Raw genomic sequence first — 25088 nt, 5'->3', positions numbered from 1 at the left:
GGAGGCAATGAGGCACCATTGTCAGAGGGATATGATAGTGGGTTATGGTATCCTTAAATAATGTACTCAAAAATTAATTGATTTAGCTATGATAATTTTGCTAATGACTCCTTAACCGTGGCACATTTATATGCATCCTATTTTATGAGCTTAATGAAAAACTAATTAATCATAAGCTAAAGCTTAAACATAAAGGTAATAAAGCTCAAAAGTATCCTGCCATTGTCAACTACACAACAAAATCAAACATTTCATCAACTAGCCAAAACAGGAATGCTAACACATCTATAATGAGAAATATTGAGATATCCAGCTTGGTATCTTAACTTTTTTGAATGTAAGTTGAATATAACTTATGATAACTATGTTTTTTTTTACCAAAGTAATAAGATCAAAGCTGGTTCAAAATTCAGATGATATTGATAATAAGTCAATGCAAACTTAAAAAGCTTTGAAAGCTTATCGTTTTTTTATCCCTGCAACATCAAATGATTGATTAGTCCAAGTAAATAAAAAACAAAGAAAATTTTAATAAAAGCTGAAATAGTGAAATGTATTCAACTTCTCTTTTTTCTCTGACACCTAAAACCATTTAATCGCCACTATAACACTCCATTTTATTATATACTATATATCTTGTTTAAAATCCACCTAACTAGTGAAATTACTAAAATCCCATGAAATTGAAACCCAATCTACCGAGGCCAATTCTTGAGATCATATAGCTCAAAACCCAGCCGATAAAATGAAAAGGGATTATCTGAGTAATAAAACAAGACCAAATAAAATGAAATTCTGCAATAATTGAGATTGATTATCAATTAGACTACAACCTATAATAATTGAAGCGTAAATAAACTAAAATGCTTAATAAACTATATGCACGCAACAAACTATACAATTAAACCCTATATTTAAATACAATGGCTTTTTGTTTTTTGAAGGAATATTACAATGGCTTTCTACTACTACACATAAATAAAAAATCAATGTAATTTCACAACAAATTAATAAAACCAAGTACATCTGAATGATATTCAAGCACAATGGCCAGGCAATTTACTTAGAAAAAGAACGGTATTACCATAAATTGAAGAAATTAATAAGCGGCAGAAGAAATTTAACACGACTTCGACCCAATTTGCTAAATTTCAGGCGCCTTCAAAGGAAAACTACAGTTGTAAAAGAATACAGGATCGTGATGAACAATTAGTTTTAGAGGAGTATGAATTTTTCAGATCTGAAAACTAGAGTAAGAGGAGAGAGAGAGAGAAAGAGGGGGTTTCTATTACGTGTGTAGGTAGAAGGGGCGGTTTATGATTTTTTTTTTTTTTTTTTATGTTTTTAAAATTCATACACCGCTTAATTGAAGTCATGGGTTGCGTGAGTTACGTGCGAGTCCTACAATATTTTCGACGATTTTCCATGTCGAGAAACTACTTCGACTTAAAAAAGCGTCGGCAAAAAGCGGAAATATATTTTTCAACTGACGCCTCATAGACAGCGTCGAGTCAATAGCGTCTAGAAAGTACGGGATTTGTAGTAGTGTGTAGGTATATCTTATATTGCAATAATTATTGTAATAAAATGTTTAATTATCCATTATCATATGTAATAATAGGTCAAATCATAGAAATTAATGGTCACTATCAATTGTGGTAGTGGGATGTATCCTGTAGTCGAATTCAAAAATTAGCTAGAGCTTCGTGAAAGATTTGAAAATTGTTACTAAAGCATTCAGAAAACTCATTTTACATGTAAAACATTCTTTATTGTTGTTTTACAAAAATTGTCAAATATCTGTCTTCTCAACTAGTGGAATCTTGACTAAATTTACATTTTGGGATATGTATGCCCCCAAATTCAATTTTCCAAAGCAGAAGATCTGAAAATAGAAGATGCTTCGTACTACTAGCTCGACCCAAAAAGTGTGTTATATAGGTTTCGACATGATTTTTGAACTACAGTTCGACATGACCTAATGATTAATCAATACTCGTATATGTTATAATTTTTTTTTTTCAAATTAAAATCAATCCATAGATAGAAAAGAAGGTATTGAGTGTATATGGATACACAAACTGTTTGATGCGAGAGGCTTGACTAATATATTTTACTTGTTGGCTGATATCTTTCACGTGTTAACTTAGCTGATATGTTTCATTTGTTGGTTGATATGGTTTCTGGGTTGGCTAACATATTCTTTTTGTTAGCTAATATGTTTTTTTTTCCTTTTGTTGGCTGATACAGACATAATTTGGCTTATATGTTTCTTTAGTTGGCTGATATATTTATTTTGTTAGCTGATATGTATATTTTAATTGTTGGCTAATATGTTATTTTAATTGTTGGCTAATAGTTTAGCTGATATATATCTTTTGTTGGCTGATACATTTTATTAATGTATGATATGTCTCTTAATGTTAACCGATATAAGACATTAATTAGCTAATATGTTACTTTTATTGGCTTATATACAAAGTATATATAAGTATATTTCTTTCTCTCTTCTCTTTCCCCTTCTTCCTCTTCCTCTCCCTCTCTTCCTTTCTCTCTCCTGTTAGCATATCCTTAGTTCTCACGCTATCCTTGCCACCCACTCCTTGTGGAACATTTAGCTTCTAGGATTCCAATCACACCAACTTAGCCACCCACTCACTCCATCAAACCACCACCACCACCACCAAACTTAGGCCCCTCACGCCACACACGCCACCCACTCACTCCATCAAAACACCACCAGCACCGAACTCCAACAACAGCAGCACCCATGCCACCCCTTACTCCTTCTCCTGCTCTTCACGCCACCCTCATTCCATCTCATACACACCCTCACATAGCCCGCAATTGAGCACCCAACCACCATCAAACCACCACCAGCACCGAACTCCAACAACAGCAGTACCCAGCCACATCAGCACCGTACCGCCACCAGAAGCAAACTCCACAATCAATCACAACCTCCTCGCCACATCAATTCCCAGAGCTACTAGCAGTAATCTCAAATCATGAATTTCAAATCGCAATTTCAAATCGCAAATCGTGAATTTCAAATCACAAATTGCAAAATTGGTAGTGCGAAATCGCAAACTCATAATTGTTGGGAAATTTGTGTATGAACAAGGGTCACAAAGAAAACAAACAATTAAAACGGAAAAAATCTTCGAGGCGTGAACGAAATCACTTTCCCAAAAGTATAATTCCGACCCTATAATACAACTGGGTATCACGGAAATTTACTAAGAAGATGCAACGAAAAACAATTGCAATCACAAGTAGGATGATTACAATACGATGTATAAAAGCTTTTGGATTTATGATGATGGAAATAAAATTGCAAAGACCTTTAAGAGAGAAAAGTTTCTGAATTTTTCCTTGAAGTTCTATCAACATATGTTCAATAGAACATATATATATATTAAAGCAAAAATATTTCAACAGCCACAAGTGTAACTGTCAAAACCAAGCAAAACTGACAGAAAACTGACAGCCTCAAACATCCTCCCTAACTCGCGCCCGATCGGGCTGACTGGAACGTCAGAAATAATAACCTCTCGCGCCCGATCGGGCGGTGGTGGCCCGATCGGGCGGCAGCCCCAAATTCCAGAAATCTGATTTTCGTCAAATGTGTTCCCTTCTCACGCCCTATCGGGCGGCGGAGAAGATTAATTCAGAGCTGCTCTCGCGCCCGGTCGGGCGAGCACCACCCTGACCGGGCGGCGATTCTTTCCCCTCTAAAACAGAGGTATTCGATCAAAGTGTTTGAATTCTCCTCTTCACTGTAGCACTTCCAATCTTTAACCAAGATTACTTGCTTTAATATTCTTAACTAATTAAATCACAACACCATTGCCTAAGTAATTTAATTATTAACTTGAAATTTGTCTACAATTCTCAAAATCATTCAACAATAATTGCTTCCAAGTAAATCACAAATTGGTGGAAGAAAGAGGAGAAAGAAAGGTTCACTTATCTGATTTTAGAGAGAAGAAAAGTGAAATAGTAAAAAATGGAGTATGATCGCACAAACACTCGGGTGCGGGTGCCCGCACCCAATAGTTTGTGTAGATAGAATTATAATTGTTTATAACTTAACCTAATCACACATCACCTTTTTCACTCATTTTATGGACATTTTTCTATAACAACAATCGTTGTTATAGAAAGAATATAACATCAAATGTGTTTAGATAAATTTCAAAGTTCTTATCGTTCTAAAAGTATGGATAATCTCAATTAAGACAACCCTAGTGCCATTTGTAAAAATAATGAGTTCAATAAGTTTAAGTTTAAAACAAACACATTCTTAATCTTTAATTTGTACAAAAAAAAAATGCTAAAAGTAAGAGACATATTAGACGGTTTCAGCTTCAATTTTTACACAAATAATGCTCCTGAAATGCAAAGTAAGAGACAAAGGTATTACTTCTTTTCCTTAAAATTTGTTTTGTTAGACGATGAGTGGGTGCGATTACATGCTATTACCATATACACGGACTCTGTTTCTCTTGTATGGATGCTTAAGGAAAAACCTGTAACTGATGTCAGTCTTAGATGGATGGTGGATGATATTCGCCGAACTAGTAAGGCCTTTACATGGTGTAGCATCCACAATGTTTGCAAAGGGAATGAGTTCACAAGCGCATATCCTTGCTACCACGGCTAATAGTAGTTTATCTTCCTTTAATAATGTTATTTAGTTTATTTGTTTAATCTCATGTCACCCAAAAAAAAAAAAAAAAAAAAAAAAAAAAAAAGAAGGTGTTTTTGACAATTTGAAGTCATTTGTTCATTTTTAGTCGTTTGCATTAGATGTTGGCTTTTAGCCATGTAAACACTAGTTTGCTGGGCTGATTTTTTACATGAAGATTCTCCATCATATGAACTCTCTAAATTATACGAGTGACAAACATACGCTCAACGCCGCAACCGCAGCAGCCTAAAGTTATAGATAATAACATTTAATTGATAGATTAGAATTTGCTTGACATTCTCATACGTTGTCGGCCACACCGTGTGACTAATTATGATAGGGGTTACTTCGTTAATGTTATAGGGATTATCCGATCACTATTCAGAGGTTACTTTGTCAGTGTTACAGAGGTTATTGCGTTAGCGTTATAAGAGTTACTCGGTTATTGTTACAAGGGGAACTCGGCCAATGTTTTAGGGGTTATTTTATTCTTTTACAAGCGGGCACAGAGTGTGGCCAGTTGCACACAAGATTCGCTGTTATATCCTTATGAGTAATATGACCAGGATTCGCTGTTATATCCTTATGAGTAATATGACCAGGATAAAGTAATCTATCATAATACCAATTACAAAGTACTCCCTCCGTCCCTTTTTTACATTCATATTTGTAAAATTACACGGGAATTAAGGAACTTAGAATAAAACAAAGAACAATAAAACAAAGTACAATGGGAATTACAAGATATTAATTGGTGTCTTTGAGTAAAATAACGACAGAATAGTATTTAATGCTGCACATGTCATCAATTCTTTGAAAAGAAAAAAGGACCAATAACATTTTTTGGTGGAAAAAAAAGGACCAATCATATTCATCTAAATTGATGCATATGGATTATGAAAATAAGAGTGAGAAAATAGAGAAATCATTAATTACAAAACAGAAAAATAGGGATAATTTAAAATATTTGGTAAAAATTTACTTATTAAAAAAGGAAAGTAGAAATGTAATTTTGAAATACCCAAAAAGAAAAGCAGAAATGTAAAAAAGGGACGGAGGGAGTATAATTTATCAAAAAATCTAAGATAAACTAACCTCGATAACGGAATTATGCAACCAATGTTCAAGTTGTTCAGCAACAATTCTCTTGCTATCACCTTTCCCATCCATCATTCCATTTACCACTCCATTAAATCCCTTCATCATCATGGTAATCTCCACTAACACCAATACCATTTGTAGCTTTAATATAACGGTTCTTCCTTAGCATAACACCACAATGCTCCATACCAATGCTACAATATCTCAACATATAACACCCTTGGAAGTCTCTACGCCACCATCCTCGTCGAGTATTTGTACCAATAACTTGATGAACTCCGCCAAAACACGTTGTCAATCTTGTCATTGTCGTCATTATTTTCGTTTCAATGTGTACTCATCGATTTTTTTTTTTTTCCGATCAATGTTGTTGGCATTCCAATGTTGGTACGTACACTAGCTAATAGCCTCTAGGATGGTTTTTTTGTTAAGGAGATAAAGTTGTGAATCTTGTGATCGGAGAAATTCTAAGTTTGACAAGTCTAGATAATGTAAATTTGTAAGCAAACTGAGATTTTAGGATTTGAATCATTGAAAGACAACTTTGATTACTAAAGAAATTAAAGGAGGAAGATAACATTTGCTTAATTGCTTGTGTTATGTTACACGTTCTTGCTTGTGATTTTCTTAAGCCTTTTGCGTGAATTTGTTGGTCTAGCTTTTGCCATCTTTGCATTGAATTCCACGTCAGATCAAAATATATTATGACAAATGTAAAACGTGACGTTTTGAGCCAGAAGTATTGTCTTTTATGCTAAAGGGTTGCGTTTTGCTTGTCATACACGAGTTTTGCTCACATTGATTGTAAGCATCCTTACGTGGAAATGTATGATCATTCCCTATGAAATTTCAATTGCATCAAGGCCAAAATAAATGGCGGAACTAGATTACAATAATGGAAATTTCTTTAATAAATGAATTGTGTCATACTGTCGTGTCATGCTATAGGCAATTTTTATTAAAGCAGTCACCATGTACATAACAAAACTGATGCAAATTGACTGCTTGACAAGAGGATCGGAGTTGATGGAGTTATTCCCTAGCTAGAAATTTATCTTAAGACTATAATTAAATTAGTATTGAAATTGCTGTGAACAGCTACTGATGAGTTTTAATACTTTATCTTCTGAAACTCATGAATGCCATGATAATATTCACTAAATAACCTCAGAATTACGAAGCATGACTTGTACTGGACTCGGACTGTGGAATTCCTAGATAGAGAGATAGTGTACAAAAGTTATCAGCAAACCAGATACTTCATACGTACATTAACGAGTTTGCTGACTGTGTTTTCATATATTCACGCTGTGGTTCCTATCAAGTTACATGACGACTACATCTAGCTATTCATTCCTAAGAATTATTTGTAATGCAATAATGCTACACAAGGTAGAGATTATATACGCAAGGTTGGGTAAAAATTCAAGGCCATTGGACAGACTCAAGCTGCCTGATGAATCTGGTCTGCTTGGGGTTCCCTTTCCCCTTGGCAGATAGAGCAGTACACGCATACAAGTCATAAACCATTTGCTGGACATGTTTAAGCTGATCATGTAAATCGAATTTTGTTCTCAGCTTATTCTGTTTTTCTGATTGCTTCAGTACAGCTAACTACACTTCCTGCAACAGTAGGATAAACCACTTATAAGCAAAGTGAATGTTCAATTAAGTACATAGTGTGTAGCTCTTATACACACTTAAACGGCTTGATGCAGTGTGGTATACCATTGTAAAGCATCAAAAGTAGAAATCAGACAGTTGAGACTGCATTTTGTTCCAGGAGTTCTTTCCCAGTAATTCCTTCCTTCAAAGTCTTAAAGAAAACTTCATAATCCTTTTCTGGAGGTGGGTTGTTAGGGTCCACTGTGAATGGCTCACTGAAAGGAACAACGCTTTTCACCTGTGATAATAGTATGTCAAAATGATTCAGTGACACTCAGCTTAACTGCTTAAGCAAAGCACAGCTAATACAGTTAAGATGAAGGCTTTGAGGATGCTAAGGAGCTTAGCATTCATTTTGAACGTATCTGTTTAGCTCCCCTAAGAACCTCTAATAATCATGAGATTCATGACAATGAGGACTAAAAGAAAGTTACGGGAAAGGTCCTCCAATCCAAAAATAACACAGAAAATTTGAATCGTCACGACCAAGATAGCTGACTAATAATTCTTGCAGAAATTTATTCCCTGAGACACAAAGTACTTTGCATATCATAAAAACTAAGCACATGCACGGGCACAGTGCCTACATAGCTAGGCCCTCAAACTAGCTTGACTCGTTAGAACACATTAAAGCAAAATGAAAATTTTGTGATATCAATTTGGAAAATGATTTGAGATGGTTTTCTAAAGTGTTACCTCAAATGTCTTGTTGCATGCATGTGGACTCGCTAAAGCAGCAACACATATTCGAGCTACTTCTTCCCTGGATATTTTTCCCTGTGATAACCAAATATGTTATGTTTAGAGAAAGAAGTACCGAATATTATTGCTAACTTGATTTTGACTTCTAATAGAAAACACTAACAAATCTAGAAACAAAGAATAACAGATCCAATATGCAAGAGTAAGAGTGAACCGTGATATTATCCCCCTGGTCAAATATAAGATCTGCTCCTGCAGGTTCTTCTGTCAATGCGCAAGGCCTTACAATTGCATAAGGGATTCCACTCTCCCGCAACAAATCTTCTCCCTGAATTTCAGATAAATAAATCAATGATTATTAGATGCCAAGAAGCAAAGAGGTGAACAATTGGTCTGGTGCAGTTCTCAAAATTCAAATCGTACAAAAGGTAAGCTCATTTAAAATTTAGCAAAAATAGTCTGATGCCGATGTCCATGTCAATGCTTGTTAATCCTCAAATTTCTTTCTAAATTTATATAATCACTCAAAGAGTGGTAATGGATGGTAATGAAAACCCATATTACAGCCAGTAATTTGGGCTGTTAATATTATGAAAACACCCAAAGAAGGATAGTAATCAACCTTCAGTTTGTATGTGAGAATGAAGTCCAGTTCTTTGTTCAAACGGACAGCAGGAGGCTGCTTACTCAGATCAAGTCCAGGCCTATCAGGGCGGGTAACTCCTGCAGAGCTCACATGGACAAATCTACACATAATGCAAGAATGAACAATTAAGATATATAAAGGAAAAACACTTAGCACTACATTTAGAGCTACAAAATCAAAGCTCAAAGTTGTAGACCTTGGTGTAATTGGTTCTTGCATGTATGCCCTTATAGCTGACAGAGGAAGCTGGAAAGGGCCCTCCACAAAAGTTGGATTCAGTTTTCCATCATATTCAAACTTACTGAACATTAACTGGGACAAGATAATAACGTCAGTCGTCAGAAATATCCTTTCAGTAACTTCACAGAAATTAAAGAATATTTTTTATTATACTACAGTAAAAAGAGAGGGGGGGGGGGGTGGCAGGAGGATCTGGAGAGCACCTGCAGCGAGATAATATTGCGTGCATCAAAGGGTGGAGCGTCAGAGACTGTCCGTGCTCGGAATATAGGCCTCAATGAGGAGAACGGTACTTTTATCTGGAAGCACTCAAGATATGAGTAAGAATCTAATCTGCAAACGCACTCAACCAATCTGTAATAAGTGATTGTCACATACTGATTGCCATTGTCCCTCCATTGTGTCAAAACCTGCTGTATAACCTACAGTATCCCAATCACTGCTAGTGCGAATGATGAGCTTATATCTACGGCCGTCACCTTTTAGTCGTAGCTCCAAACCATCATAAGCTGAAAGATCCTCAGGCTCCGCAAAATTCTAGAAAAAATTACATAAAAGCATTCATCCGAAACATAAGTAATGTGGAGTAGAGCAACAAAGTATGATGTTTATTGTCCAGACACGAGTCAAGGGCGAGAGAAACAATCAAGGAATAAATGAATCAGCCATACCACCTAGACTGTGAAAGTAACTCTAAAGACAATAAAAGTGATCAAGGACTTGATTATCAAGAGATTGGATATAGACACACAATACTAAGCTCCATTGTGGAGCATTCAATATACAATGATCAACGTACCAGGGAATGATCAACCACATCTTCATAAAAGCTAAATGACCAACTCATTATCAGTCTCCAATGTTTATATGATACTCTCCCTCTTCTACATCTACTGTCAGAATTTTTTTCCTCTGAACTCAATCAATGATCTTGAACAAGTAATTCTCAACACTCCAAGAAATAAGCCATAAATCTCATTCTCTTGGAGCCAAGGACCCTCCCAAGCACAAAATCATTCAAATCGCAATATCACATCATCCAGGCAATTTTTACTTTTTTTAATATTGCTTTTTAAAACCACTGACTATATACACATTTAAACTTGATCAGTAGCTTAGAAATTTGACATACAGTCCCTTTTATTACAACTTCATCCCTCTGCAAAAATCCCAGAAAGTTTAAGATGTCTAGCAACATTGTATTGACAATCATGGAGAAAACAGATGTGGCATATTGGATATTGTGTTGAACCTAATGAAGAGCCACAATAGACCCACTATATTCATTATGATAACAAGCTCTACCCCCCACCTGACCCGGTAAAAACCTCTTTCTCACTTTAAAGCATCATTGGAATTTTTCTAATACGTAAAATTATAAGCTTCACAGCCTATCTGCAACCTGCTTTACAGGTTTGTCCCCTGAGAAATGTCAAAGTGTTTTCTGACTCATGAAGCTGTGTAAAAATACAGGTTTTTAGAGCTTGTAGGTGTCGGTGAGCCTTTGAGAAGGCCTCTTGTCAGCTAAGTCTGAGTTTCAGTACATAATTTGCTTGATGTTTTTGATATAAGTTGCTACACTTGAAGTTTTTGCTTGGCCTGTGCTGGGTTTGGCTTAAGCATGACTGATATTGTGATCAGTCCTGGCTTCTCTTGTATATAGTGATCTGATGCTGCATTTATGGGTTTTGGGTAGCTCCTGTTTCTGGATTCTGTGTATCCAGCAGCTCTGTTTTTGTTTAATTGCTATGTTTCTTATTAGGCTATTTGTTGCAGTTTGGTCATAAAGGCTCTGCAAATGAAATGTTCCGTCCCCAACGCTTCTTAAGTTCTTAGTATTCTGTGATTGGTTATAAATTTCTATAAAATTCTTCTTTCATAATGAAAAAAAAAAAGGTTTGCCACAAGGTCAGGCCAATAATCAAAATGAATCAACATTTAAAAAGGTTTTTGAATCTCTTCAGCTAATAAAGAACAACTAAATTGACCAAATGGCTAATCCTCTACTCATACTTTTGGCAACAACTTTTTCATTTTTCTGTTCTTTTTAAAATTTAGGTTTTGCATCTAGTTTGAAGCATGTGATTATGATATCCCAGCATCATTTTATGGTCCTTCCATTTTCTTATAGAACTTGTAGCTATGATATGGCCTTGAATAACAAACCACCTCCCTCCCCCCCCCCCCCCCCCCCCACCCCCCCAAATAATAAAACTCCAAACCAGCATGAAAGTTCCATTTCAGTGAAGGACGACGTACCACGATACTTTCTGTTTTGTCGAGCCCAACTTTGGTCTCTGGTTTGATGGTTGTACTTGCTAAAAATCCGGTCAGAGTCTGATTGATTTTGCCCTCCCTCAATTGGTATACCCTCAGTTAACAACCAACTAAAAGAGCCCCGAGTGCAAATGGCGGACGAGCGGTGATTGTATGTACGCCTCCCAGCGATCCACAGGCAACTGCAACTATAGCGTGTTGTACCCGAGAGTTATTTTGGTCGTGTCCGTTACACCATGCCCCTTCATTCTATGCTGACCCCGGCCGGGGCTGGCTTTTTGGGAAGTCCGTTCCCACCGCATTATCCCGTTCCCTGATCAAAGACTTAGGCGAGTAGAAGTGCTAAGTTTAGGGTTGTGTAAGCCCGCCATTGAGAAAGTTAGCTAGAGATTATGTATAAAGCCGATTATTGAGATTAGTAGATTACAAGCCAGTACCCTTCCACACATTCTTAGTTCAAGTGCTTCGCCATTTACATTTAGTCATTCTCTTTTCGTTGGGATCTTTCCTCCAGTCGACCTTCATTAGTCTTTGAAGATTTCGATGAACCAGGTAACCAAAAGTCACGATCAGTAGGTCGAAACCCAGATCATGATTCTGGAGCACGTTGGTTCAAATCCAGCTCGTGACAAGACCATGGTCATATAGATGGGAGGATAGCCCTTTTAAGAGAGTGGTTGTTGCCGTGTAGTCATCCGGTACGGCGGATGGCTTCTTTCTGAATAGGGTGGAGGCTCTCTAAAGAAAAAGGACAAGTGGTTTTGTAACCAAAAGTGATGGGGAAAAAATGAATGAAATGAACCCCAGGTGAAGAAAAAATATCCCCTCCCTTTTACTAAAGGGGAGCCCCTATAGACGTAAAGACTTGAATGGATTAGTTCATCCAAAGAGTAATCGGTTAGAGCGGGAAAGAGGATCAAGTCGTCAAATTGAATGGATTCGGGATTTCCCAACTGTGGTGATTTCAGGAGCTAATGTAGGGTGGAAAGTGGTTACTAGAAGAGCAAGAAATCACAATCAAGCTAAACGAGCCACCAGTCCCAACAATACCCCCTTGGAGTGTTGGATTGAAGGAGATGAAATCTGCTCCACTAAAAGGAATCGGAGACAAAAGAGCTCTCGTTCAACTGCCCATCCCAGTTAAAGAGATAAAGGTGTGGAAAGGGGCAACACCACTTCCATTTAAGACAACTTAAACTCACCAGGCTTACGCTCCAGAGAAAACCGAATTCGCCCCAACCTCGAATTCGAATTTTCAAAGGACGCAACCCCAACCCAAGGGGGGGAGCATAGCGGAGGAGCGAAGCTACGACTTGTGAGAAACTTGTTTCGAACGCCGGATGCTATACCCTTAGAGCAGAGTGAAGCTTCCAGATGTGAATACTCCTTGAGTTCCTCAGCTGCATGCTAGCTTGATACTCATCTTTAACCTAATTTAGCAGTTTATGACAATTGTCTTAGATGCAAGGACCCAAGCGAGGCTTTCTTCTTCTTCTTGAGAGAGTGTTCACAGTATTAATAAGGTCTAGATGAAGTTTCCGCCCAACTTTTTCCGAGAGAATCGACTACCTACGGGGGTGTGCTGATAAACTCGTCTCCACCCCAGTCCTAGCTGGCACCGAAGCCAAGGGAAAGCATTTAAACAAAAGGAATGAAAGAAGAGCTTAATCTACGAGATTCCGGATTGGAAACGGGTCTGATATCCGATCTCCCACTGACGTAGGGGACTAGTCTCGACCAACGCTTACCTATAAAAGAAAAAGGTATATAGTATATTGAATTTTCCAGATTCTATCTATGGAATGAAAATAGGCAAAAGGGGAGAGAGCTCAATGAGGAAATAAAGAAAGAAGAGCTATATTCTTATTCCTATGCGAATGAAATAGCGCGTTTTGTCCTAATTGACCATTTTCTTATAGAACTTGTAGATATGATAATGGCCTTGAATAACAAACCACCTCCCCCCACCCTACAATAATAAAAATAAATCTACTCCTTCCTTTTCTTTATATTCTTATTCCTATGCGAATGAAATAGCACGTTTTATGTGCGGCTAACCACACCATGTGACCGCTTGTCAATGAACAAAGTAACCCCTATAACACTAATCGAGTAACCCTTATAATACTACTCGAGTTACCTTTGTAACACTAACTGAGTGATCTTTATAAGAATTTGTGCAAATTGAAATATAATACGGTTACACCCGAAAAAAAAAAAAAAAAAAAAAAAAACACTCAGGTGACATCTTGTTTGAATCATCTCAAAGTGTAGTTCAAAGTATCATCTTTTTTCAATTTATATTTACATACTTAAAACTATTTATACTTAATCACGTGCACTGGAAATTGTGCCAGAAAATAAATCTAGAGCAAGTTCTGAAACAGATGTGTTATAAAAAATAGAAAGAAAAGCAGCACCCACTGAAAAAGAAAAAAAAATTAATAATGTACTGGAAGAGATGACATGAACACATGATGCTTATGAAGCTGCAATTATCATTTGTAAAAACCAAGAAGTCAAGACAGCAAGCTTACTCTTGTTCTCACACTAGTGAAACCACCATTATTGGCGGTTGATACATTTCCTGAAAAAAGAAAAAAGAGCATCAGCATGATTTCAGAATAGACACACATGATGCAGTATCATTTGCTTGACAGAAACACCCAGTTTTTGTTGCAATATTTCAGAACTCTGAGTCCAAAATATATGTCTATAAAAATTCAGCCCAGAAAAATCCATCTCTCATTTGTCATAAACCAGATAATGGGGATTACAATGCTAATGATAGAAATGAAACAATCAATGATTAGTTCGTGATATGATTGGCTAAATCAGTCAAATAGTCAATGACTAATGATAAAGATGGATTAATCATAATTACAAGTTTACAACACATAAATATGTTTGATATTTTTAGCTGTCAATTATCTCCTTAATCGCAGTACTATATCTCCCATCAATCATGCATCTTTCGTATTACTACCTCCGTTTCTTATTAGTTGACACGTTTTGACTTTAGCACTATTCACACACCTCCCTTTGACCATCTTTTGTGATTTATATGTAAGGAAAAATATAGTCTAGTGTGATTTTGTTAGATTCGTCACTATGTATATTTTCTAATATTAATTTTTTATAATTTTCGGTAATTAAAGATATTAATGATTTAATTTGTGCATTGGCAAACGTGACTAAAGAAACGTGTCAACTAAAAAGAAATGGAGGAAGTATAAATTTTCTTGTTATGCTATAATACGCTTAAGGTTTCACAACAATATCATGGTATTAGGAGTCTTACTATCTATTTCCCCCCACTACACACAAAATGATACCCAACCGTCACTGTATCTCTACTCCTCTCATCTCCAACAATGACACATCAATGGAAATCTCACTGCCAAATATGCCAACACTCTTCAAAGCTTCAAATCAACCTTAAGCTCAACTCTGCGGTCTCGACAAACCATACCTTGGCAACCAACTCACTAACACTTCCATCACCAACAACTCTAACGATTAATCTTGCTCCCCATATCCTCTCTTCAAAACCATATGCAAAGACACAAAATCAAACATCATGACTTTGAAAGAATATAACTTCTCACCCACCTACCTCCTCTCCAAACTCATAAGGAAAGACCCTAAACTCAACTATCCTATCATCATTGTTGTGATGAAGCCAACCTGATAATTAGCCTCACTCCCCTAACTTCTATCCAAACTCACAAGGGGAGTCTCTAAGATCAACCATTAACGCTTCATGTCACCTCCTCGTAGGACACATTGACACTCCATTTTCACAAAATAGCCAAGTCAGACAGTTGGACATGTAGCCATGCTAGACATGGGTACTCATGTCCAAGTTACACAACTCAACTACAATACCACCATTGATGTTATGAAGCTAATTCTAGTTATTAACCTTCCCTCCACCCTCCTCCCATATTTCCAAAATCAGGAGAGCCCTTATAGCTTTGATGTAGTAGCATCCAAATTCATACGGTCTTAATCTAGAATTTGGAATTTGATAGAAGCATTGATGAATATACAACCTAATATGTGGATGGTATAGTTGGTTGGCGTGTTTCTAATATAAAGGCCTAGATTAATGGCAAAAAACAAACATAGAAAAGTCCTCAACAAGGGGGCATATTATGATTGCGGAAAGGAATGTACAAATGCACATGGGAAACACAGTCATGAAGTGCAAGCTATAAGTATGGTAAGAAAGATCATTACATAATAAACTATCCAAAGGAGGGGCAATATAGGTAGTCTAGTACTATTAGGTTAATAGTCCTTAGCCTTAGTATAAATAGGGAGAAAGGAAGAAAGAAATGACAAGCAGAAATTGGATTGAATATTTTTGAGAGTTGTGACCTCAAATCACTAATTAGAGGGTTCTAACCAAGTCACTAATTAGAGATTTGTAGGCTAAACCTACTACCTTTTGTAAGAAACCATTAGCAAGTTTAATATAATATCAAGCTTCAATCTTTACTCATTGACATTATTAAATCAGAAATACCAAGTCAGATTATCAATCCATAAGACCATAACAAATTAGGTAGGTGATTTTTGGAGGAAAGTGGCCTGAGGAAATATTTTTGTATGTCTTGTGTCATGTCTACAAAACAAGAGGAATATGATGGAAATTCATACTACAAATGTAAGCCTTGATCTTGGAGAGCAAGTATTATAACCTTGGAGGCTAAGGGTCTTCATGCCTTGGAGACCAAGGATATCGTAAGTAGCAATAATAACTTGTTTGTGACTTAATTAGAGACATGACCTTGACACATATTCCATAATAGTGTGTACTCATTGTATGAGCCCCCAAGAGTATTAGGCAGATATGTCACATGCTAAACCTGAATGATTTCAGGCTTAGAAACAGAACGTGACATGTTTGAACTAGCCCAACGTGGAAGCCAACACAAATTTGAAGTTTGGTTTGCTGAAGTCGGAATTGAAGAACCTTGAAGTACATAAAGATTTCCATTTTTAACGACCTTCATAATTTCATAAGCACCTTTGGAGACTTTAAGAACTCCACCTTGAGCTGAAAACATGTACCCCTTAGAATCAAAAGTACCCATTGAGATTAGATTCTCTTCATGGCAGGGACATGTCGAACATTAGATGATGTTCTAATATTCCCATCAATAGTCTTGATTCGAACATAGCCTACTCCATGAATTTTGCAACGAGAACCGTTGCCCATAAAAACAGAACCATTCTGAAAGCAAACATGGTAAACATAACCAAAATCAAGAACCTAATTAGGATTTCTACTTCTAGGATGAGAAGTAGCCAAAAGAACAAACTTTAATAACATTAATTTCAGACGTTTCCTGTTTCTTTTCATTTTCTTCTCTTTCGCGCTTTCTCTTAAGTTTGTAACAATCAAAAACATCGTGCCCAAACATCTTGCAGTATTTGCAGGATATGTTGGAATTATGTCCTATCAATCTGACTGCCTTTTGGTACTTGAATTACTACCCACAACATACAAACCTTCTAAAGATTTGTCAACACCATACAAATCGTATTTCTTTTTAGACAAAAGATTAGATTTAACATCCTCATATAACAAAATTTCTTAATTGCCAGAAAGCATGATTTCCTTGTCACAAATTAAGTCACAAACAAGTTATTATTGCTACTTACAATATTCTAAAATCTCCAAGATATGAAGACCCTCGGCCTCCAAGGTTATAATACTTGCCCTCCAAGGTCAATCAAGGCATAAATGTCCATCATATTCCTCTTGTTTTTTGGACATGACAGAAGACACACAATACATAACACATAACACATGCCAAATACCACAAAGTGTATTTTCATAGAGAGATCACAATTACTAGCTCATTAGTGAGTTTCTTAGCTCTCTTTGAGAATTAGATCCAATATAATCTAGAGAGTCATACCATACTCTTGTACCCTTTGGGGTTGTACTCTCATACCCTTTTTCATATATTAGATAATTAGTACTCGTTCGTGGCTTGTTTACCTCAAATGAGGGTTTTTCCCACGTTAAATTTGTGTGTCTCTTATTACTCTTCTTGTCCATCATTTATCTATTTATTTTTCTATATCATTTTGTGCTTCCACTTGCGCTCCTAATCCCAACAGGGGCTGGGCCTCTCGCACCCGTTTCTTAGACGTCTTTATGTAGGGTCTATGAGGGCAAGACCTGTTTATTAGCGATCTCCTCCGAGGTTCTTGTCTGCACCCCAATTTCCTCCATACAAGCTTCTCATGGAGTACGGTTCAAGGTGGAGTATTTCGAACTCATACTTGAGGGGGGGATTCTTAGGTTGCAAGTGTGAGTTGGTTGTCCCACATGGGAAAATTAAACAAGGAACCACTAGTTTAAAACCTAAGTGAGCTACTCCTCCTATTGCCGTATGGTTTTGGGATGGAACCTCATTTGAGCTTATGTGTGAGTTTTTCTCTCCTCCTTATCTCTTCCTAGATTCCTAAAAAATATTGCAACCTCACTCAGAAGGTAAGAAAAATAAGATTTTCATGTATTGTACATTTTTACACTTTTTAAACCACCAACACATTTTTGGACATGCTTGTGCTTGCCGAGTAGACTCGCTCGTCCATCACTAGCCTTGAACACCCCCTTGTCCACTCTTGTCACCAAAAGGCTTAATGCTTCCTCATAATTTAATCGCCTACTTGTAGATCCTTGTGACCACAAACCTCATTCGATCCAAGAATTGTGCTCTTGTCAACAAATAAGTGAGAGAGCGCCACACATAGCATCCAAAATATTTGTACCATGACACAAAGCGTATAATTGCTAGATTTATTGATGAAAAAAGAAAACTAGGCGAAAAGGTGGTTGCCTATGTTCATGGCACATTTTACAATATAGTACACGTGATAAAACCAAGAACTCTTGGGAATTCATCCTAAAAGAAGAATCTCCATAACTTTAGAAGAAGGCAAACAAGGTCAATATGACAAGCAAATACAGGGTATGTTGGCAAATGGCATCCCAATGCCTAGGTTTAAAAAGAAGATAAGCCAGAATCTTATAAACAGTTGATAAGAAGTGCTATTTCAAAGGTTATTTGAGTTAAAAACATGTCAAATCTTTAAATAAGACAATGTGATAACAATCACCGGATGAAGGGAATAGATTAGATGTTGTGTGAAAACAATAATGATTATAGAACAAAAATCATTTAATTAAGAATGACAAGGCCAAAAAGTTAAGGGAACATCAATATAATATCATTAACCAAAAATAGAGAGTGTTGTCATCATGCATACTTATTTGCCACAACTCAACTATGTATAAAATTACAAACTAATGAATATTGGTCAACCTTAACAAGTTACACCCACATATACCGCAATTTCTATCTTACTCCTGGAGTACCATGCACAAGGTACTCCATGTTTGTAAAATTTGTGTTATTTTGATGTGAACCTCTTATTATTTCAATTTATATATATGTTATTTTAGATAATTACATGTTATTTCAATTTCGCCCTTCTTCTTGGTCATCTTCCTCCCACACTCGCTCTCTCTCTTCCTCAACTCAAAATTAAATACACATTCTCTCTCCTCTTTTGTCTTCCAATTTTCTGGGTTTCTTAGAAATCAACTTCTCACACTCTCTCTTCCTCTCGGCTACTCCAACTCAAAATCAAATACACTTTCTCTCTCCTTTTTTCTTCTTCCAATTTCCGGGTTTCAGAAATCAACACTTTTGCTAGGAATTAGCATGGTTTCTGACAAGATTACAGCTCTAATTATGGCAGAAATTAGCGAAGAACAATGATGATTATATTGATAATATGTGAATTACACTAATAGAAGGATAATTCCACTTTCGAGAGGTGGATTCTCTCCTAATATGAGCTTTCGAGAGGCTCACTCTCTCCCAATAACATAACCTCAACAATATTCAACATGATGATTAATCCTCCTAATGAGGCCTATTTATAGAAAAATTCTCATAACAAACTCTAACTTATTCCCCAAGCTACTACTAATAGGCTATAACTAACATTCCCTTCCCCTAATATGGATTCCTTGCAACTTTCTCTCTCCTCTTTTCTTCTTCCAATTTACTAGGTTTCACTCAGCGTTGCTAATGTTATTTTGATGTGAACTTATTATTTCAATTTATATACTACCTCTGTTTTCTCTTAGTTGACACGTTTTGACTTTAGCACTATTCATACACTCCTTTGACCGTGTTTTATGATTTATACATAATGAAAAATATAGTCACGTGGGGTCTTAATAGATTCGTCACGGTATATATTTTCAGAATATCAACTTTTTATAATTTTTGCTTATCGATAATTAGAGATATTAACGGTTAAATTTGTGTATTGGCAAATGTGACTAAAGAAACGTGTCAACTAAAAAGAAACGGAGGAAGTATATGTTATTTTTAAATAAGTACATGTTATTTTATGCAAAATAGCACGAGCTGAGGTTGAAGTAAATAAGTAAATAACACATTGTTTTAACAAAATAATATAAGATTTAAGCAAAATAACATAAAGCTTAGGCAAAATAACTCAAGCATAGGGTATGGAATACCATGATCCATAATACTCCAGGAGTATATAAAACTAACTCCACATATACTCAAATGGAATCTTTGGTGTACTTCAAAGAAGTTTGTTTCACACTTTATTTATAAACCATACGTTTTAAGCTATAAAAAACCTACAGTATTCCAAGTAAATGCCACCACAGGTTTACAGGAAGGGGCATATAGATTTATTGGTAGCGCAAAATGACTAGTATCTTGAGGAGGAAGAAAAGTGAGCTACTTAAAGGAATAATGTATTAGATTGAGCTATTTATGTAATTGCATCGTTAATACAAGCACTTATCAAATTTCCCTGAAATTTTCTTATTTCTCAGTTCTTCACAAATCTGATTTTTCATTTTATTACAGTACATGAATATGGCAATTTACAAAGCATAGTATTGGAGTTTCTTCCAAAAATTAATTCAATCAACACTGCTCTGCTATTTATAATGTAAATAACACAGCATACATAATGATTGTACAGTCATACTAACCTCTGAAAATCCCAGCTGCCCCGCCATTTTCACCTCCTTTAGGGTCAATTACAAATGTACTCTGACTAACTCCTCCCATCACAACATCATCTAAAGCACCCCAAGGAAGATCCCTAAATGAATTACCTGAAAAATTGCAAAATTTTCAGTTGTATAAAAAGACAAACACATGCAGTTACAAGGGCAGCTAACAGATGTTATCTTTCTTGAAGCCAAATGCCATCTTCCCCAGAAAAATTTAATTGAATAATCACTTATTGGCAATCCCATTTTAACTAAATAATACTTCAGATTAGGTAGCAATGAACCAAATTAATTAACAATGGTCTCAACTTTTTATAAATTTCTTTATGCATTCACTCATTGCCATCCACTGAGAAACATGTACATCTATGAGGAGAAGCAAACACATCAACTTATAAACTAAACATGGACATCCTCCATTATTTAATAGCTATAGGATTAAACTTCATGCCCTTCATCTAAACATTATGGACTGGTTTACACAAGGCCTCCTTTTCTCTAGGGCTCACTTATTAGAAACAATGGCCATGATGTAAATATATATTTTTGATCCCATAGGTAGCAAATAAAGAGGGGTACCTTCCACTCCAAAAAGCACTTTTCCTTCCTTTAGTCCAACACACCCTTTTACAGCATTGACCAAATTTCTCATGCCTATATACTCCACCATTTCGGGTGAATCACCTTTAATCTGTTCTTGTCAATTCAACAAAACCAATGCTTTAACAAGAATATTTGTATGTTAATAAAATATAATAATAACATTCACAGAACAATTTAAGGTATTTATTCCAACCTCTGGTTCAAAAAACTTGATGCCCTGCACAAAGTAAGAACATCAGGTGTGTTAGAGCATAGGGAAAGCAAATAATAAAAATTTGTGACTTGTGACAGCAATAGTTGATCAATAAGATACAAGATAGTAAAAGGTGATATGGATGGGCTGGTTAAAGGACAATACAGAGAGAGATTATCCTTACTTGGCTGTATTTTGCTCTGTCAGGAGTATCCCCTTCTTTAGGGCCAACAATGACAGAGGCAGCATTAATCACTTTCTTGACTCCTTTGAAGTATTCAAGAGGTAGAGTGCTTTCCTTGGTGATGTCACCAACAACCTGAAGGTTTAGCCAAATTAGCATAGTTCATAACCGATAAATTATGGGAAGAAATGAATTACCAAGATAAACAGCAGATGCTCTTTTTTCCAAATGGTGTTCACATGCTAAAGCTACGAGCTTAGTATGTTCAAGTTACAGGCTTACAGCAATTAAAAACAGAAGTTAATTAGAAGCAGGTAAGCATTAAAAGTCAAACATCTAGTACATATTACTAGTCAGAATCATAATGTGTAGCCAATATGTTTCACTGTCACAATAATTCACTTATCCTATAGAGTTTCTGTTGTCACTAATCACACAGAAGGTTCTCTGATTTAGCAATTTCAAAGGGCCAGATTCCACTAAGAGAGTGTTTATAACTTGTAACGTAAATAAATAGAGAACCATCTTTATCATCGGGAAAGATACATGAAAAGAGTGTAATAGTATAGGCTATTAAATCAAGATAGCTGATGCTGATCAGTAGCTATTGATTTGAAAAAGAGTGACTAATACTTACATGAAAGAAGGGTTAGAACTAGTGCTACAGTTTTTCCACCACAATTTAAAGGGATAGAAACATATTTGCAAAAAGGAAGAAACACAATCAAATAACAAAGTAAATAATACCGCAGATACGTAAGTCAAGTCATAATATTTACCAAGTCAACATCTGGGCCTAACATCCGCCTTGCCTTTTCTTCATTTCTAACCTGGAACAATGTGTTTGAAGAAAATGTTATGCACAGTCTCAAAGAGGCAACCATGTAAGTTTATCAGATAAAGATAAACATCTTGTCAATATTGTGGGAAATAATGGAGAATATAATCAAGGACAATATACCAATACTCGAACTGGCAGTCCTTTATTTTGTAAAACATCAACTACCCTTCTACCCACACCTCCAGTTGCTCCAACAACAAGAACTATCCCAGAAGATTCCATTTTCCCTACTGGCTCAGTTGATGGTTGGCCAGACAGTTTCTCAACCAGAGATTCAATGAACTGCAAGGAAAAAGATCACAAACAAATTACTTAAAGTATTCCGCTGATATAAGCTTCAATAATTAATTAAAGAAATTTTAATAAAGTAACAAACCTTTACAGGGGACGGAACTGCATCAAAGAAGAACAATGTTTTCACAAATCTACCAAGGTCCCAAGGTTGATTACCCGTTGCAGCATATATTTGACCTTTAAATAATCTTTGAGTTTTATAAAATGACGGCTTTCGGTAAATAAAGAGATCTTGTCTATTCCGAAGCTGAAGAAATGATTTACCAAGTGACAAGGATGGCACTGCTGTACATAATGTTCTTCTAGAAAATTCTTTCTTCACAGAAGATGATTTACACTGCAATTCAGAGATAAACCATCTTTACAAAGACAAGATAATTTAGATGTGCGTATAGAAAGAAACTTATAGCAAATGCATTATGGCGTGAATGAACAGAGGAAACACTCTTATGATGACCGTCCCAGGAGGAGATTAAAATCTGCTCAGGGCATCTTAAACAGATAACCTCGGAATCTTCATTAGGGAACCTAATGCCTAACACCTATGTGCTTCACCCACAAAGCACCTTCCTCCTACTATCAAGTTCACCCACAGCAGGCACAAGGGGTAGAATTGACAAGCTCGAGTAATTATTTTAGCGCTTAGCAGGCATGTGTTGCATGGAGGAGTTAGTTGCAATGACTAATGAGAGAGTCATCAGAGAAAGAGAAAAAGAAGACAATCTCAAAATTGTAGTATATAGGGTGAGAGAAAGCATTTATGAAGAAAAAATTCTGGCATATAGTACAATAGTAGTATAACATAAAAGATTGTAAAATGCAATTGGGTGAGTACACAGCCTTTCCAATGCTTTATGTTTACGCCTTTTGGGGAATATCTAAATACAAAGTACATTCATCCTTTATATCCATTATATTCATCTTCTATTTCAGCTAACATCGTCTTCAACTCTTCTTTTTGTTCTTTGATCTCTCCTTTTATAGTTTCATCATCTCAAATCAGCTTAGTACTACAAGAATTAATACACACAAAACATACTTCCTCCGTTACATATTAGTTGCCACATTTTGACTTTTAACACTATCCACAAACTCTACTTGACTAGCTTTCGTGATTTATAGGTGAGAAAAAGCATGATCATATAGGATCTTGTTAGGTTCTTCTTATAGTGCAATCTCATAATACACATTGATAATAAGAGATACTTACGATTGAATTTATGCATCGGCAAAAAAAAATTAAGTCTTTTGCTACTTGCTAGATAACGCTCATTACTTCGTATATAGTTTGAGAAAAGAGAAACAACAAGTCATTGCATTTGCACAAACTAAAATTGCAAACACACCATAACAAAATTTCAAATTAAAGAATCTAATTAATTATAATGCCAAAAACAAAAAGGGGTTTGATCAAAATTAATTTATCATTGAATAAGTGCATAAATCAAATGTGACAACAGCAATAGCATAAAATAACAAGCTAAAAAAACCCATATCAATACTTTTACCCCCAAATCTTCTGCAAAATTGACTGTTCTAAGAAATATCAAATAACAAAAGTATGTTAAATTTTAGAAAAGACAGAATTTTAAGTTAGAATTATGTACCTGGAAGTTGAAAACAGGAGCCGGAGAAGATGATAGAAGCTTCAACGAAGAACAAGAACATTCCATTTTTGTGATTAAGGAGAGTGAGTGAACCAAAGTTGCCCCTCCATATAATTCGAATGCGGAGGAATAAATGTGAGCCACACGACGCCACGTACCCAAGTCTACAACTAACGGGCACTTGTTAGTTGGAGAAGTGCATCGATATGCATATACTCCCTTAATCCCCTTGCCCTAGAGGAGATTAACAATGGTCCAGTCCACTAGCCTGATGTGGTCTAGTTCGGAAAAAAGTGCGGATTTGAACGGCCCTTAGAATCACAATTTATGAACCAAAAATGCTTGACTTGACTAACCTCGAAAAAAAAAACAAAAAAACATCTTGCCTGAGTAACCCGATATTATATTGTGGGTTTTGGCCATGATTTTATACTTAGGTGCGACCTAGCCTGATTTGTATCACCTCACTTTGTCTCTTTTTAAGTTATGTTTAGTTCACATTAAAAAATCCGATATGGATATATTTCTAATCTGTTTTGATTTGAATTTAAGTTTTCTAATAAGATGTATGATGATATCAAAAGTAGGAACTATGCGTTGTCAACGACTCAACATTAAATGTTTGGGTTTAACACAATTTATCAATGCACATATTATATCATAAACATTGCATGTTAACTACATATTATTAGAAAATTTATAGAGAGGTTTTTATATCATTATTAAATTAATAATATGAAGCTATTTGAATTCGACAGTACAAACTATGGTGGGATGCTTCCAATAACACCACCTTTAATTAATAGCCAAAACAACATATAATGGTGTAAAGTACTCCTTATGGTAAGGGATCATGTCATAAATGACACCAATAACCCCTCCTCGGATGGAATTTAGGGTCAGCAATAGGGATGGCAGTGGGGCGGGTCAAATGGGAGACCCGCC

At 35.9% G+C, this 25088-nt stretch overlaps 1 protein-coding gene across 1 annotated transcript; it reads right to left on the bottom strand.

Moving 5' to 3' along the window:
- Window positions 1–7020: 7020 nt before the first annotated feature.
- On the bottom strand, window positions 7021–24302 carry LOC145580273 (protein HIGH CHLOROPHYLL FLUORESCENCE PHENOTYPE 173, chloroplastic-like). Its single transcript, XM_081637695.1, has 17 exons — window positions 24144–24302; window positions 22619–22873; window positions 22363–22524; window positions 22181–22231; window positions 21402–21536; window positions 21218–21241; window positions 21001–21112; window positions 20398–20523; window positions 13862–13911; window positions 9426–9584; window positions 9251–9346; window positions 9004–9119; window positions 8784–8907; window positions 8376–8489; window positions 8156–8236; window positions 7523–7697; window positions 7021–7417 (listed from the first exon to the last, which is right to left on the bottom strand). Exons 1-16 carry the CDS (start codon window positions 24207–24209, stop codon window positions 7548–7550), a joined length of 1821 nt encoding a protein of 606 aa, XP_081493821.1. The 5' UTR covers window positions 24210–24302; the 3' UTR covers window positions 7021–7417; window positions 7523–7547.
- Window positions 24303–25088: the final 786 nt, after the last annotated feature.

This window comes from Chenopodium album, chromosome 14 (assembly GCF_948465745.1).
Source record: "Chenopodium album chromosome 14, dcCheAlbu1.1, whole genome shotgun sequence".
Lineage (NCBI taxonomy): Eukaryota > Viridiplantae > Streptophyta > Magnoliopsida > Caryophyllales > Amaranthaceae > Chenopodium > Chenopodium album.
This window is presented reverse-complemented; position numbering and strand designations above follow the sequence as displayed.